Source organism: Heteronotia binoei, chromosome 17 (genome assembly GCF_032191835.1).
Source record: "Heteronotia binoei isolate CCM8104 ecotype False Entrance Well chromosome 17, APGP_CSIRO_Hbin_v1, whole genome shotgun sequence".
NCBI classification, from domain to species: domain Eukaryota; kingdom Metazoa; phylum Chordata; class Lepidosauria; order Squamata; family Gekkonidae; genus Heteronotia; species Heteronotia binoei.
The window spans coordinates 48729428-48745947 of NC_083239.1; the positions used below are offsets into that span (position 1 = coordinate 48729428).

The following is a 16520-nucleotide window of genomic DNA, read 5'->3' on the forward strand; positions in this document are numbered from 1 at the left end:
ACCAGATTTGTCACATCCCCAGAAGCCCTCATTAACCCCTGGAGAAGCCCGTGTCACCCTTTTTCCATTTCTTGTGACTTTGGGCAGAAGGTGGCTTGCTGGCCTTTTGACTGTGGGGGCGGGGTGGCTAAAGAGAGCCCCTGGCGAGCAAGGCCTGCTTGGGCTGGCTGGATCTCTACTCTAGCCAGCAAAAGCAGGCCTCACTCGCCTGGGGCTCTTTTCTTGCGTCAGGTTGCTTTTGATCGGTGTGTGGGTAGGTGACATATGCTAATGAGCTCCACCACCTATTTTTCTACAAAAATGACCCCTGCTTTTGATACTTAGGATGTTTTTCCTACTCCATAAATCTCCTCTTTCTGTTGTGAGGTAAAGATTCCCCAGGTTGCCAGTTTGGGTCTTCAGATAAGGGAAAAGGGCTGTATCTCTCCAGGGCGCTTACAATGATTCCCTGAATCAGTTTTAATAATGACTTGTGGGGTATTTTTCTACCCACTACTGTTAAAATGTAAGTGGTAACTGACTAACGTCTTGGGAGACACTGTTTTCTACTGTCCAGGTGACCCTGTCCTTAAGAAAGGTCTTGAGACGCTTTTCTCTGTATTTTGCCAAAAAGGGCAAATACCCCCAAAGCATTATTGTAATCCATGAAGGCATTGCGGTCCCAGGGCTGACTCTTGAGTCGTTAAGTAGCAAGTGGCACAAATAGACATTTCCCAATAAGCAAAGGACACATAGAAGCACCTTGCAGTTTTTAGTGCATCCACGTTTCACACTTGGGTGGCTGGCAACTTGCCGACTTCCACGATTCCTTTCTGTAAAAGCTCTCCAAAAATCCATTTAGTCCCATACAAATCTTTGCCTGCCGCTCCTTTCACAAGCTAGTTGTTCCAGGATCCCACCTTCCCCTCCAGTATAGCTGAACTTCATTCGTTTTTGGGAGGAGCCACACCTGGTTCCACACTGAGCCACATTTGGTTCCAAAGCCACAGGTTGCTTCCCCCTGTGGCGGTCATTTAATAAGCCCTGCCTGCAGGGCCACAGGGCAAGAATAAGCTACCTTCAGGGCACCCTCCAGCCAACAGTGAGGACTTTCCGCAGCAAGACTGATGCTCTTCCGTTCTTCAATAAATTCCTTTTACCCATTCCAGGCATTTCTCTTAAGACTGCTCTATGGTTGCTGCCATTGTTCCACTAGATAGGACAGGTTCCCTGGTCGTCTCTCTCTGCAACCCACCCTGGTGCCACCTCAGCCTGCCTTGGGAAGGAGCCATTGTACCTATTCATGAGCATACAGATGAACATATGAAGCTGCCTTCTACTGAACCAGACCCTCCTGGGTCCATCAAAGTCAGTCTTGTCTACTCAGACTGGCAGTGGCTCTCCAGGGTCTCCAGCAGAGGTTTTTCATGTCTACTTGCCCGGACCCTTTTTAGTGGGAGATGCTGGGGATTGAACCTGGGACCTTCTGCTTACCAAGCAAATGCTCTGCCACTGAGCCACCCTCCCTCCCCAAAGAGTTGTGAACATATGAAGCTGCCTTCTACTGAATCAGACCCTCCTGGATCCATCAAAGTCAGTCTTGTCTACTCAGACTGGCAGCGGCTCTCCAGGGTCTCAAGCTGAGGTTTTTCACGTCTACTTGCTTGGGTCCTTTTTAGTTGGAGATGCCGGGGATTGAACCTGGGACCTTCTGCTTACCAAGCAGAGGCTCTACCACTGAGCCACCGTCCCTCCCCAACCAGTTAGAACAAACTGTTTTGTTCTAAAAGAGTGCAGAGGAGAGCTTTAATGGACAAGACATTCACACACGTGAAGTGCCACCACTGAAAAGGCACTGTTGGTGGTCACAACATATGAAGCTGCCTTCTACTGAATCAGACCCTCGGTCCATCAAAGTCAGTCTTGTCTACTCAGACTGGCAGCAGCTCTCCAGAGTCTCAAGCTGAGGTTTTTCACACTTACTTGCCTGGACCCTTTTTAGTTGGAGATGCCAGGGATTGAACCTGGGATCCTCTGCTTACCAAGCAGATGCTCTGTCACTGAGCCACCGTCACTCCCCTGCTCTCCAGGGTCTCCAGCTGAGGTTTTTCCCGCCTATTTGCCTGGACCCTTTTTAGTTGGAGATGCCGGGGACTGAATCTGGGACCTTCTGCTTACCAAGCACATGCTCTACCACTGAGCCACCGTCCCTCCCCTAAATAAGTCCGACCGCCTCTTTCATACTTGTACAGTGGGGGTGTGTGTCTGTGTGTGTCTCTCTCTCTTTAAACAAAAACAAAAGGACCAAACCAATTCCTATACCATTTTTAAAAAGAAGAGCAATTTAATTTACACAGAAGTACTAAATGTACATAATTCTTTTAAAAAATTGTTATACACAATAAATACAGTACAAAATTATTTTATAGTACTATATTTCGTTTTTTGAACTGTGATGACGTTCAAACTGGTACCAGCGGGGGAAGGAAGGAAAGAAAGAAAAAACTGGTTTTTGTTTTAATACTTAAAAGGAGTCGGGGTATAATTTTTGCTTCCTTTTTATTTGCAGAGCCGTTCTTATTTGGTGTTACGGTGGGAAATCTGAAGGGTTTAGGAGAACATTAATGGATTTCCATAACTCCCCCAAGTTCTTTTAAAAATTACTCTCCCCAACCCCCACCCCCCCTTAAATTGGTGATAATTTGAAGTGGGCAGGTGGAAGCTTATCTAGTATTGAGATCTGCATCTCTCTTCAGATACCCCCTTTTCTCCCCCCCAAAAACCCCAAACTGCAATGAAAATGCAAACATGCACAAAGAACTGGGGATTTCCCTTCAGCTTCTGGGCTATGAAAACAAAAACGCACAACCGCTTCATTTCAAAGTGTCTGAAAAGGCTTAAAATCATATCTCAAAAATTAAATACGCTTCCACATGAACAATGAGTGCCCTAACCTTTTTTTTTTTTTTAATTCAAAGGGAAGATCTTTTTGTTAAAATTTAACCCTCTTGCAAATGAGAAGAGGCAGCAACCAAAGGAGCGAAAAGTCCCAAATCCACACTTTTTTTTTTTGAAGGGAAACAAAGGACACTAAACAAAAAGCCAAACAATTTCATATACATTTTCATATATATTTATATATATAAAAAGGGGGGGGGGACACACCAGCCTGGGAGTTAGACCGTCCCTTATTGCTTCCTAACCATCTATCTTTTCCCACCTCATTTCAACAGAGCAAGGGGGCGACCGGTGGAGAGCACGTAATGCTTTAAGCAAGTAGTGTTTCTAAACCCGAGCCTGCCTGCCTTTCTTCGGCCGCTCTTCAAGATGAAATGTGAAGACAGAATTAAATCAAGAGGCAGCGTGGGTTTTTTTTTTTTTTGTACCCCTGCAGTGTGCAAACCGAGTAACATAGCCCTCTTTCTTTAAAGTTAAGTTTTATAGACACAATCCGCTGGAGAAGTTCTCCAAAATTAACTACCCCAGAATTTAACCGGAGCTGTGGGGCAGCTGTCCACCCCAACCACAGTGTATGGCTGGAGAATTTCTCAGGGGACTGCATTGTAAGCAAGGAAACCCTGAACCCTGGGCCCAGCAATTCCTTGCGGAAGTAATAGAGCCAGTCAGAGGCTCTATTCTCCAGCACAGACAGTGTGTGGAGAGGCATGTATAAGACTTGGAACCGGGGTGCTGGTATTACTAACTTTCTTATGCAATTTATACCCTTTTTTAAAAAATGGGGTGAGTTTTGAAACATACTTTGTCAAAGACAAAGAGAGAGAAAAACTTTTGACCTTTTAACCTTCTTTTTGGTTCAGTAATATCCCTAGAAAAGTTCTTCTCCAATAAACTGTATTTTTAAGACACAAAACATTTTTCCTCTACTTTCACAAGACACAATAAAGGTTAAAGGGAGGAGGGGAAGGGAACATGATGCTAAAGAATAGTTTTGGACCAGCAACCAGTATCCTCCAGAATGTTCTGTTTTCCCTTCACAACATTTTAAGGTAGACAGGCCATTAACTCTCATCTTGGGGCAGGGGTCTGGCAAGGATAACTAGCCCCCCCCAAAAAGGATGCAGGCACGTTTTGTGCGCTGAAATGAGTCAGAGAAGAAAAAGAAATGGAATACAGAAATGCTAGTGATGGGCTTAAATGTCTTCTATCCTTGCTCAAAGTGTAAATGACGATAAGGCAAAAGAATTAAGAAAAAGGGGCCTAAAATCGGACTCTCTCCATCTAAGTGAAAGCTACCGATGGCTGGAGAATTTCTGGACCTTCACAGCCAAGAACTTTGCCATTGATTTCTTTTTTGTCAAAATGGGGTCCGCGAGTGAACACGAAATGCTTGCACAGCGACAGTTCTTGATGCAGGGCAGCCACCCTGCAGTGCTCAAGGAAATGAGAGAAAAGAAAAATTGAAAGATACTTTAGATACAAAGAGCGAGGGGCGGGGCAAAAATGCTCAGGACTCCAAATATGCCGCTGTTCCAAGATGGCATAAGTGGGTCTGGACGATCCAACAGGCCAGGAAATCATATCGCCCCCCCCCCTTCCCCTTTTAAAAGAAGCTGTCACCTAGAGAGGATTGGTTTTCCTCTGAAATGCACAAAGCTGGTTCTGCAACCGTTGAGATACATCTCCTACATTTCCTATTTCCAGGGGTGGAATTCTAGCAGGAGCTCCCTTTGCATATTAGGCCACACCCCTCTAATGTAGCCAATCCTTCAAGAGCTTACAAAAAAGAGCCTTGTAAACTCTGGGAGGACTGGCTACATCAGGGGTGTGTGGCCTAATATGCAAAGGGGCTCCTGCTAGAATCCCACCCCTGTCTATTTCTCAGAATGAATATATCAAATGAGCACACAGATAACATTAAGGCCTCCTACTTCGCTGCGTTTCGCACCGGGGGAGGGAAGAGCAGCTTTTGAAAATCCAAACTTCATTTAATTGATTTTTTTTTTAAATCCTCACCCTAACAGAACAGCAAATGAAATTCGGGGTGGGGGTAATTTAATAATAATAACTTTTAGTTATTTAGTATTACGACTCCTCTGAAAAGGTAAAAGTTAGAAAAGTTGTCGCATCCACACAATTCTGCCTCGCACAGCCTTTTTCTCCAGAAAGCAGGAGTCAAAAACGGTTGCCAAGAATCTTTTCATTGCAGCTATGGCCAGAATGAGATGGTGACCCCCTCAGAAAAGATAGTATCAAAGAGACTTTGTTTTAAGGGGGGGGGGGCCTTGAAAGGACTGCGTGAAGGAATTCGGAAGGCGGCTGTAGCAATTCCCAAGCCCTGGAAACCAGAACAATAGCATTTTTTCCCCCTTGGGAAGAAATAAAGAAGTCTGAGGGGAGGAGAGAGAAAATAAAAGATTTATAGTTAATGGCTGAACGCAGTTCACTTGGCTTCCTTCCAAAAGGACAAACGGCTACTTTCCAAACTGGGTTTGCTGAGCCTCCTGCGTTTGGTTTATACTCTGGGATAACAGCCAGAAGGGGAGGTCAGCCTGCTTTAAATCTAAAAATGCAATGTCAAGAAAAGGAATTCATCTTTTTAGAAGTTCGGGTGGGGGAGATGAAGAACTGGAGGTTGGGGGAGGGGGGGGAACGCAGTGGCACGAAACAAGGAATCCGATTTGGGTAGTAGATAAATTGGCTGTCCGTTATTAGGCAAGTCTGAAAATAATAAGCTACAGGCCTCTACTCAATAAGAATTTTCTTTTTTTTTTAAAAAGTACATTGGCAGCCTCAGCAGTTCTTTAAAATGTGTGTTAAGAATGTAACGTCTGTTTTTTATTTTAAGGAACGTAAGAAGGGACGATTGGCTGGCCGAGCAGGGGGCCACGTGCGAAAAGGCTGAACTCAAGCTAGGCTCTCGGCCAAATCCGACCCAACGAGAACTTAACCCCCCCCCCCTGCATTTTAAGACAGAAAGTGCTAACCTTTTATTTGCCCGTTATTCCTATACTGCTCACTCTGTAGGATATTAGTACCATCGGACAGTTAAACCGGGGCATTGTTCTGCTCTTCTTCTACCATCACTGCCCATGTAAAAAAATCTGAAAACCTGAAGAGTGTCTCAGCATGCGCACGTAAAACGAAACAGCACATGAGCCTTCGGTTTCAGGAGGCATATCCTTTGCTTGGGCGCTGATTTTGCACGTGGACCCACTTACCCCAAAGCTGTGGGCATATTCCTGCTCTCACATGTCTTTAGCCCGTGGTGGATTGACTAAGGTTGCTTCCATTACAGGGTTCTTCTTGGGCGTGGCTCTATTTCTCCCACCCTCTCTAAGCCCCCCCATTCTCCATAACAAAGAGGGAAGGGGGGAGTATTAAAGAGCTTTGGTACCTAAAAACAAAAAAATGGAGACTGGGATTTTCTGGGTAAGGGGGACAGAGAGTTTACAAGAAACCCCTCATCTGAGAGTTAATTTGTCTGGAAGACTGTGAATGACTGAAGGATCATACAATGGGGCAGCTCCCCCCCCCATTTTTTTTTTTGCCAGAATGCCTTTTTTTTGCCAGCCCCCGACATACTTTCAAACAGCTGCCAAATCTGCCAATCCAGTGCATGGCTTTACCCTTTGGTTGCTTTGCTATGGTTGGGGAGGGAAAGAGAATATAAAACAGAGGACACGGCAGTTAAGTTCTGATCACCTTCTCTTAACGTAAGAGCATGCAAGCCCGCAAGTCATACCAGATTCATTATCAGGATGAAGCAGTGGTACTTCATAGATCTGAACCAAAGCATGTCTACATTCAGTTGTACAGGGAGGCGGAAGCGATCTGGCTCGATAGCGCTGGTATGACTTCAAACGTGTAACTGTTCCTGCTGAGCAAAGTACTATTTGGCAGACATTTCAAGTTGTGAACGTAAGCGGACAGTCACCTGATGCAACTAAACATCATTTGATTTTGCTCTTTAAAGAGCTGAGAATCTGCTACCTCTGGAATCTAACTGTTGAAAGGATCCTGTCTAACACAAAAGCTGGCACATGATTTGACCAACAAGACGCTTGTCTGCTGACAAGTCCCTGTTCTGCCTGGCTTGCAGGTCTTAGCCCTTTTAACCTCACACAGGCCGGCTGTGGAGGAAGAGAAGATGACCCTGTTTTCTTTGGAGCAGGCTGCAGGACGCCACCTCAAAGCAGTGGATGGCAGGTGCGTTCAGCCTCCCGTCGCTACAGAGCAAGGACGTGGACAACACCCATAAGATGCACAAGAGAAAATGGGGTCACAATGCCTCGCAGGGATAAGGAACCTGGGCGTGCGAGAGGAAAGATCAGAGAATGAAGAACGTCTCTGGGGGAATCTGCAGAGGCAACCACAGTGAGGGGCAGATGGTGACAAGAGGTCCCATTCTCAGGACCCAGATAAGATGCAAAGAGGGGACCAACAGTGCCCTCTCTCAATGCGTGCCGGGGTGGAGTTCTGCAGTAGCTGTTGGGTTCGCATGCATGATCCCAAAAGCCACTCCTGTGCTGAAAACTGTAGTGCGCGAATTTTTCCTTTGCTTTTCTTCCGTGGATCAAGACAAAAGGCAGGCCGAGGAAACGGCTCAGCCAACTGATGCACGACTTGCCCGCAGAATCCCTTTAGATGTTAACGCTAGTCGTTCGTGGAAATCCTTTTTCTCTGGGGGAACGCCTCTAAGTCAGGGGAAAAAAACCCAACTGCCCTGAACCGTACCTGTGAAATGTACTGAACTACCTGAGCAGGGGACTAGAGGGAAATACTAGAGTGACTCCGAGGCACATGCAAATAAAAAGTCAGGAGAGCTGTGAAGCCGTGGGGTTAAAGAACAGAAAAGGCCGAGGTGAGTAAACTGAAGCCATGGGAGAGGGCCGGAGGAGAAGCCCAGGTCCAAAGGGTCAAAAAAGCACACAAAAAATACAGCAAGTGAGAACATGCTTAACTTCCAACCCTTGCTTGGGTTTCCAAGGCAAACCCCCCCCCACTGGCCCCCAACGTGTGACTACTGCCCAGCTCTCTGGAGTCTGATTGCAGCGTGAAGAGATTTCTTTCTGGCCACGCTGTCAAGACTTTAGGTGGACGTGGTTGTAAAAGGGGAGGAGAGAGACAAATCGGTACCTTCTTGCTAGAACTTTCCTTGTCCTGCCCATCGCTGCTGTGTGAACCAGATCCAACCCATGTCCAAAAAGGGACCGGGTTTTCCTTTTTTTGAAACAGGTTTACTTGTAAACTTAACTCACGCTCGTTTGGGTTTGTTTTGTTTTGTTTTAGTAAGCGTTAGTGTTTGTATCGCTTTTTTTTTTCATTTTGTTCAGAAATTATTTTTTTGTAAAAAAAAAAAAAAGCTGACGTTTTATACTTCAAATAACTTAAAAAAAGTAATTGGATAAATCAATTACACAGCCACCTCCTGTGGCAACTCCCTCAGGGCGCTCCCCCCCGCCCCCGCCGCCCTCCAATTCCTTTGGCCTCACCACCGGCTTCCAACCTGGGTTTTGTTAAAATGTCCTAAAGATGCTCGTGGGATTTGGGGGGAGGGGGTGCGTGCGGTTTAATAAAACCCGATCGTCACCGTCGTCGTCGTTCAGAGATTCAAATTAGCAGTTTTGTTACAGAATCTAAATATTACACAGCCAACACTACCTATGGGCCCCCCAAATCCAACCCCCTCCCACTTGCCTCTCTGCTTCGCAATTGCTGCATTTTTTTTTTTTAAATGGTGCATGTGATGAGACAAGTGTATTGTAAAAGTCCAGCCGGAGCTTGCACTTTACAAACAACCGAAACCCATCGTAGAAACACTTGAATGGATGAAACCTTTTTCTTTCTTTTTTTTTTTGGACATCCTCTTCCCACCCTAGACCCCTCCCCCCCAGCTTTTTTTTCCTTCTGGTGTCAGGCCCAACCCACTGGGTTCTCCGGGAAGTGGCACCCTCGCTCCCAACCGTTTCCCCACCCCCCCCCAGCCGGCGGAAGCTGCTACAGCTTCGGTCCTCGGCTCGCTTTTTTGTACAGTCTCTGCTCGGTTCGGGTTTCCTGTTATCTGTTCAACGTCCTTGCTCCAAGGCCTCCGTTGTGATTAGGGGCAAGGTAAGTGTCCGTGCGGTGGGCGGGGGAGGAGAAAGGGGAGGAGGAGGAGTTGTACGAGGAAGAGGGTGTCCGGGTGTTCTGGCCCCCAGCCTGAGGTTGTTGCAAGTTGAGGATGCTGTCAATGGCGCTCTGCAGGTGCTCATTGAGGGAGTCGTCCTGGGGGCTGTCGCTGGAGAAGCTAGCGTTGTCGACGTCGAAGGACTCCGATTTCCTACGTTTGGCCGGGGGCAGGGGAACCTCCCATGTGAGTTCAGAGGCGGAGCCGTGGTCTGGGGGCTCAGTCTTTATCATCCGGTGATAAAACTCGTCCTCAACCTCTGCTAGTTCCTTCATAAGGCCACTGGTTGAATCGTCGGTCTTAGGAGGGGCGGGGCTCTCTTGCATCACTAAGGAACGGGCGTCGCTCCGGCTGAAAAAAGTATGCTTGGTATTCTCCTCCAGCCTGCCCTTCTCCGCCACCGCCCCGGAAGGGCTCTCGTGAGTTTTGTGGGAGGTGATGACGCTCCTGGAGCCGCCATCTTGCTTGATGATGAGGGTGCTTGGCACCGTATCTGCTTTCGGGGTACTCCCTTTCGCACAAGCGTCAGGGGCTTTGTCTGCTACGAAAGCGTCCACGTTCTCCCGGTAAGTCTTGCGGAGAGGAAGCCTGCAATAGGTCACCAGGGGTTTTTTCTCTGTCGGTGCTGCAGAGATGTGGTCAACTGTCCCGTTCATTTGCCCTGCCGCGGAGGTGGTGATTGTGGTGGTGGAAGTGGCGGCGACGGCCGAAGCCGATGAGTGCTGGTCGGCGGTTTTGATCACCGTGCACACGGGGGGTGGCGTCTGATGGACCGGGTCCAAGGCTGTGTTGTGCACCACTTTGCTGAGCCCCGCCTCCTGCTTGATCTTCAGCTTCAGGCCGATCCGACTGCGGGCTTCGTAGGTTTTAATGGGCGGCTTGCTCCTGGAAGGCAGGGCGTCGTCGTCGCCGTCCAGCGACGGTGAAGCCTTCGCCCACGTGACAGAAGGGGAGCCTCCGCTGTGCTTGATGACCAGCTTGGTGGGGTTGATCTGGGTCGCCATCTGCACCGGAGGGGCTTTCAGGTTCTCAGAAGCCAAAGTGGCGCTGCTGCTGCTGCTGCTGGACACGCAGCCCTGAGCCAGGGAAGAAGCGAAGCTCTGCGAGCGTGAAGACGAGGAGACGTACTCATCTGCAACAGAAGGGCAGGCATTACCGGTTTAGATAACGGCAGGCTGAGCAAGTTATGATCTAGGAGGTCAGCGACGCCTGCAGGGCTAGAATTCTAGCAGGAGCTCTTTTGCATATTAGGCCACACACCCCTGATGTAGCCAATCCCCCAAGAGCTTCCAAAGAGGAGCCTTGGAATTCTAGCAGGAGCTCTTTTGCATATTAGGCCACACACAATCCTCCAAGAGCTTACAAGGCTTTTTTTTTTACAAGGCAGGACCGTCTCTCCCTATATGAGCCCCAAAGGCCATCACGATCGGCCGGCCAACATCTTCTGACCATCCCTTGCCTCAGCCAGGGCTTTTTCAGCCCTGGTCCCAACCTGGTGAAATCAGCTCCCTATAGAGATTCAGGCCCTCCTGGATTTGTTACTATTCCGGAGGGCCTGCAAAACGGAGCTGTTCCACCAGGTCTATGGTTGAGGCAAGCGGGCGTTCTCACTCTATATCCCAGGGGTGGCCAACGGTAGCTCTCCAGATTTTTTTTGCCTACAACTCCCATCAGCCCCAGCCATTGGCCATGCTGGCTGGGGCTGATGGGAGTTGCTGGCAAAAAACATCTGGAGAGCTACCGTTGGCCACCCCTGTACTATACCATCTAACTAGCCTCCCAGCAATGACTGCCACTTCAATTGGGGCCAATACTGTTGACATCTTAGGGCAACTTAGGCTGCCCGTGATAATTACGCCCCATGTGTTCAAACCATCCATGCCGTCTGAAATAATTAATTTTAATTTATTGGCTTAATTGTTTTAACTATTCTGATGCTTTATTGTTGATTTTACTGTTTTAGCTTGTTGGAATCCGCCCTCAATCCCTCTGTGGGAAAGGGTGGACTATAAATGCCCAAAATAAATAAATAAATTGTAAGCTCTCGGAGGATTGGCTACATCAGGGGTGTGTAGCCTGATATGCAAAGGAGCTCCTGCTAGAATTCCAAGGCTCTCCTTAGGAAGCTCTTGGGGGATTGGCTACATCAGGGGTGTGCGGCTTGATATGCAAAGGAGCTCCTACCAGAATTCCGCCCCTGGTCACCTGACTCCTCCAGTCTTATGAGTCACTAGCTACACACTGGTGAATAGAACAACCCAACCTGTCTCACAGATTATCTATCGCTATAAATAAAGCTAGCTTTACACAGCAGGGACACCATCACAGATAATGGAGAGCATGAACATGCATCGAATGAAGTCATTGAGCCTAAGAGTTATGATAAGGAACAAATGTGCTTCTCTAAAGATACCCACCAATTTCGCGCTAGACCTTTAATCCTGGTTTAGCCCTGTCCTCAAACTGACATTCTACACGAAAACCAGAGAATCATCGAGTTACAGAGTTGGTTTCTCTGATTCTTTGATTCTAGCCTTCCTAGATATAGTTGACATCTAGCCTTCCTAGATATATTTGAACTGTAGCACTGAACTGTATAATTCACAATGGTTTAACTGTCTATTTAATTTTAAGTTGACTTATGAATGTAATTTTATTTGTTTTAATTGCTTAATTGTTGTTGTAATATCGTATTTTACTATCATGGTATATACCGTGTCGTGTTAGCCGCCCTGAGCCTGCCTTCGGCGGGGGAGGGCGGGATACAAAAATAAATTTATTATTATTATTATTATTAGTATAGAATGTCAGTTTGGAGACAGGTCTAAACGAGGATTAAAGGTCTAGTGCGAACTGCTCAAAGTTTTTAAAGCCGTTTTAACAAATTAGCATTCGTCTACCTACTGCTTTTAATTGCTCTGTATTTTTTTGAAGATTTAATTTTGTTCCAAATTTCAAAATTACAATGAATCTAATGTTAAAAGTTAAACATATAGTATTCACAAAAAAAATATAATGCAAAATGAGATATGAACAAATCTACATGCTTGCAATGCAATGCCCAAAAACGTTTAGTGGGAGGAAGGTCAGTGTGATGCCATTAATGAGAGATACTCCTCCTGGGTCAGCGTTTTGTAACAAGATGTGTTCCGTCGAAGGAAAGCTTCCCACATACGGCGTAGGTATGAATGGGTCCAAGTATTCCCCTTACTAAGTTTATATTCAGTAATCTTATCCAGAAGGATAATCTTCCCACAATTTTAGTGCCGGCGTATGAACATAAGAACAGCCATGTTGGATCAGGCCAATGGCCCATCCAGTCCAACACTCTGTGTCACACAGTGGCCAAAAAATTTATATTTATATATATACACACACACACACACACATATATATATATATACACATTGTGGCTAATAGCCACTGATGGACCTCTGCTCCATATTTTTATCTAACCCCCTCTAGAAGCTGGCTATGCTTGTAGCTGCCTCCACCTCCTGTGGCAGTGAATTCTACATGTTAATCACCCTTTGGGTGAAGAAGTACCTCCTTTTATCCATTCTAACCCGACTGCTCAGCAATTTCATTGAATGCCCACGAGTTCTTGTATTGTGAGAAAGGGAGAAAATTACTTCTTTCTCTACCTTCTCCATCCCATGCATAATCTTGTAAACCTCTATCATGTCACCCCGCAGTCGACGTTTCTCTAAGCTAAAGAGCCCCAAGTGTTTTAACCTTTCTTCATAGGGAAAGTGTTCCAAACCTTTAATCATTCTAGTTGCCCTTTTCTGCACCTTCCAATGCTATATCCTTTTTGAGGTGCGGTGACCAGAATTGCACACAGTATTCCAAATGAGACCGCACCATCGATTTATACAGGGGCATTATGATACTGGCTGATTTGTTTTTAATTCCCTTCCTAATAATTCCCAGCATGGCGTTGGCCTTTTTTATTGCAATCGCACACTGTCTCGACATTTTCAGTGAGTTATCTACCATGACCCCAAGATCTCTCTCTTGGTTAGTCTCTGCCAGTTCACTCCCCATCAACTTGTATTTGTAGCTGGGATTCTTGGCCCCAATGTGCATTACTTTGCACTTGGCCGCACTGAACCTCATCTGCCACGTTGACGCCCACCCACCCAGCCTCAACAGTTCCCTTTGGAGTTCCTCACAATCCTCTCTGGTTCTCACCACCCTGAACAATATCATGTCATCTGTACGAACATAGGAGGCCCCAAAGATGGACCTCCTGATGGCACGTGGGGTTTTTTTTGGCCCCTGTGTGACCCAAAGTGTTGGACTGGATGGGCCATTGGCCTGATCCAACATGGCTTCTCTTATGTTCTTAGTGTCCTGGTCCCACTGATGGACCTCCTGATGGCAGCTGGGTGTTTTTTGGCCACTGTGCGACACAGCGTGTTGGGCTGGATGGGCCATTGGCCTGATCCAACATGGCTTCTCTTATGCTCTTATGTTCTTAGTGTCCTGTATGGGGCAGTGATGCTCTGTATTCTTGGTGCTTGGGGAGGGGCAACAGGGTGAGGGCTTCTAGGGTCTTGGCCCCAATGGAGGACCTCCTGATGGCACTTGAGTTTTTTGGCCATTATGTGACACAGAGTGTTGGACTGAATGGGTCATTGGCCTGATCCAACATGACTTCCCTTATGTTCTTAGTGTCCTGGCCCCACTGATGGACCTCCTGATGGCACCTGGAGTTTTTTTGGCCACTGTGTGACACAGAGTGTTGGACTGGATTGGCCATTGGCCTGATCCAACATGACTTCTCTTATGTTCTTAAGTGTCCTGACCCCACTGATGAATCTCCTGATGGTGCCTGGTTATTTTGGCCACTGTGTGACACAGAGTGTTGGACTGGATGGGCCATTGGCCTGATCCAACATCGCTTCTCTTATGTTCTTATGAATGGAAGGTGGAGAGGACAACTGCTGCTGAATAGGAATGGTATATTTAATTATGTTGTGTGCTGCCCTGAGCCCATTGGGGAAGGGCAGATAACAATCATCACCACTCCTGCCTCAGGAAGAAGATGGCCAGTCAGACCAATGGCCCTCTGGTTTTAAAGAATCCATGTGAGACAGCAAAGCAGTAATACCTACACCAAACAAGGCTGGAAACCTTACAGGCCTAACTCGATGATGATATTGGATTTATTCCCGCCCTCCACTCCGAAGAGTCTCAGAGCGGCTCACAATCTCCTTTCCCTTCCTCCCCCACAACAGACACCCTGTGAGGTGGGTGGGGCTGGAGACGGCTCTCACAGCAGCTGCCCTTTCAAGGACAACCTCTGCCAGAGCTATGGCTGACCCAAGGTCATGCTAGCAGGTGCAAGTGGAGGAGTGGGGAATCAAACCCAGTTCTCCCAGGTAAGAGTCCGCACACTTAACCACTACACCAAACTCTTGGGGAGGGGGAGTCAAGAAAGCACAGAATTAAACCTCTAGGGTGACGGGAGACACATAAATTTGCTCTGTGGGCCTCCAGCCAACCACCCCTGCTCTAACCGTTACTGCGCTCCAGTTTCTCCAATCCCCTGCTCAATGAGACCTTTCTAACCCCTACACTTCACACTTGGGCTGTTTTTTATTATTATTTATTATTTTTTAATTTATATTCCACCCATTCCCACATGGGGACTCAGAGCGCAGTACATCAAATATATAATAATAAAACAAACAATTAAAATCGTAATTAAATCAGTAACAGCATTAACCATGGGGACCTGCCTATCTACGGGACCGCCTTTCCCCATATATCCCCCAGAGAGCACTGCGATCAGGGACAAAAAATCTGCTGTCTGCCCCTGGCCCAAAAGAAGCCAGGCTATCCGCAACAAGATCTAGGGCCTTCTCGGTAGCAGCACCAGAACTCTGGAACACCCTCCCAGAAGCTATAAGGGCCCTGCGGGATTTGTCGGCGTTCCGCAGGGCCTGTAAGACCGAACTGTTTAGGCAGGCTTTTCTGGTTGACTGAAAATGGGCTGCCACCGGACATCCTACAGAAGCTGGCGGTCATAGTCAGACCCCAATACCGCCAGACTAGACTGAGATAGCGTACTAGTTTTTAACTTGATAAATGTTTTATGGTTTTATATGTTTTATGGAATTGACTGTTTTTATGATACTGTAAGCCGCCCTGAGTCCGCTTGCGGAGAGGGCGGGATATAAATGTAAAGTAATAAATAAATAAATAAATAAACCAGCACTTTACATACCATGCATTATGTTACATAACTCACTGGCCCCCATCAGCAACTGAAGTCCGAGCAATGATGAAATAGCAATGCTGTATTAATAGCATAATTTTTTCGGCACTGACAATGGTACGACATGATGGTACAGCAGGGGAGGCCGACCGATCTAACAAATGGACGCCCGCTGCCTCATCCAAAAGCCTTGCGGAATAGCTCCGTTTTACAGGCCCTACGAAAGGCTAACAAGCCAGGTAGGGCCTGGATCTCTGTAGGGAGCTGATTCCACTAGGTCGGGGGGCCAGGACCAAAACAGCCCTGGTCCTGGTAGAGGCAAGATGGGCAGCCGGGGAGCCCAAGAGAGCCCAAGAGATACATGCTTCTGAAATGAGAAGTCTGGGAGCAGCTCAGATGCAGATAAACCTGCACTCAAGCACACAGTCAAACGTTTTTCACTGTTTTTACCTCTTGCAGAGGTAAAAACGCATAAGCAATGTAATGAGCGAGCTATTCAAAGAAACAGGAATAAAGTCTCTCTTACCTGGCTTCTCCTTTGCTAGCTGTTTATCAAGGGCTAAAGTGGTCTTTTCTTCCTGTATGAACATCCGGTCAATCATTACCATCTCTGCTGAAGGACTGACTCTCTGCCAATGGAGAACAGAGTATTGGTGAATGGCAGGCAAAACAGAAAATCAAGGACAAGGACCAAATTTAAAGTGAACCAACCTGAGCCTCGGTTTCCCTTCCCCTTGTAATTTCCTCATTCCTTTTGTCAGCTCCTCCATTCTTGAGGAAACTGTAAAGCTCTGTACCAGGGGTGGCCCACCGTGTGGCTCTCAAAGCCCTCACCTCCCTGTCGGCCAACTTGGAAAAAGCATTTTCCTCTTTAAAACACTTCTCCAAGCCAACCCAGGCTGGCGGCTTGCAAAATGCACTTAAAGTTGCTTTTCTTTCTACCTTTCCCTCCCTCCTCCCATCTGTTTGCCTCCCTCCCTTCCTGTCTGGTGGCTCTCGAACGTCTGATGTCCGCATCTCACGGCTCTCAAACGTTTGACGTTGATTCGATGTGGCTCTTACATTAAGCAAGTCTTGCCGTTCCCGCTCCATACAGTATGTACATTGCTGGCACCGCGTATACAGTAAGGATGAATGAAATGGTCCTACATTAACTGAGTAAAAAACTGGGAGGGGGAAACTGAGGGT

General features: G+C 47.1%; 1 protein-coding gene across 1 annotated transcript in view; it reads right to left on the minus strand.

Annotated features, from left to right (window-relative positions):
• Positions 1-7499: 7499 nt before the first annotated feature.
• The window catches only part of BICRA (BRD4 interacting chromatin remodeling complex associated protein), a 162831-nt gene continuing 153810 nt past the window's right edge, over positions 7500-16520 (minus strand). The window contains 2 exon segments of the mRNA XM_060257560.1: positions 7500-10238; positions 15859-15961. Of these exon segments, the coding sequence (XP_060113543.1) occupies positions 8998-10238; positions 15859-15961 (1344 nt within the window). The 3' untranslated portion in view covers positions 7500-8997.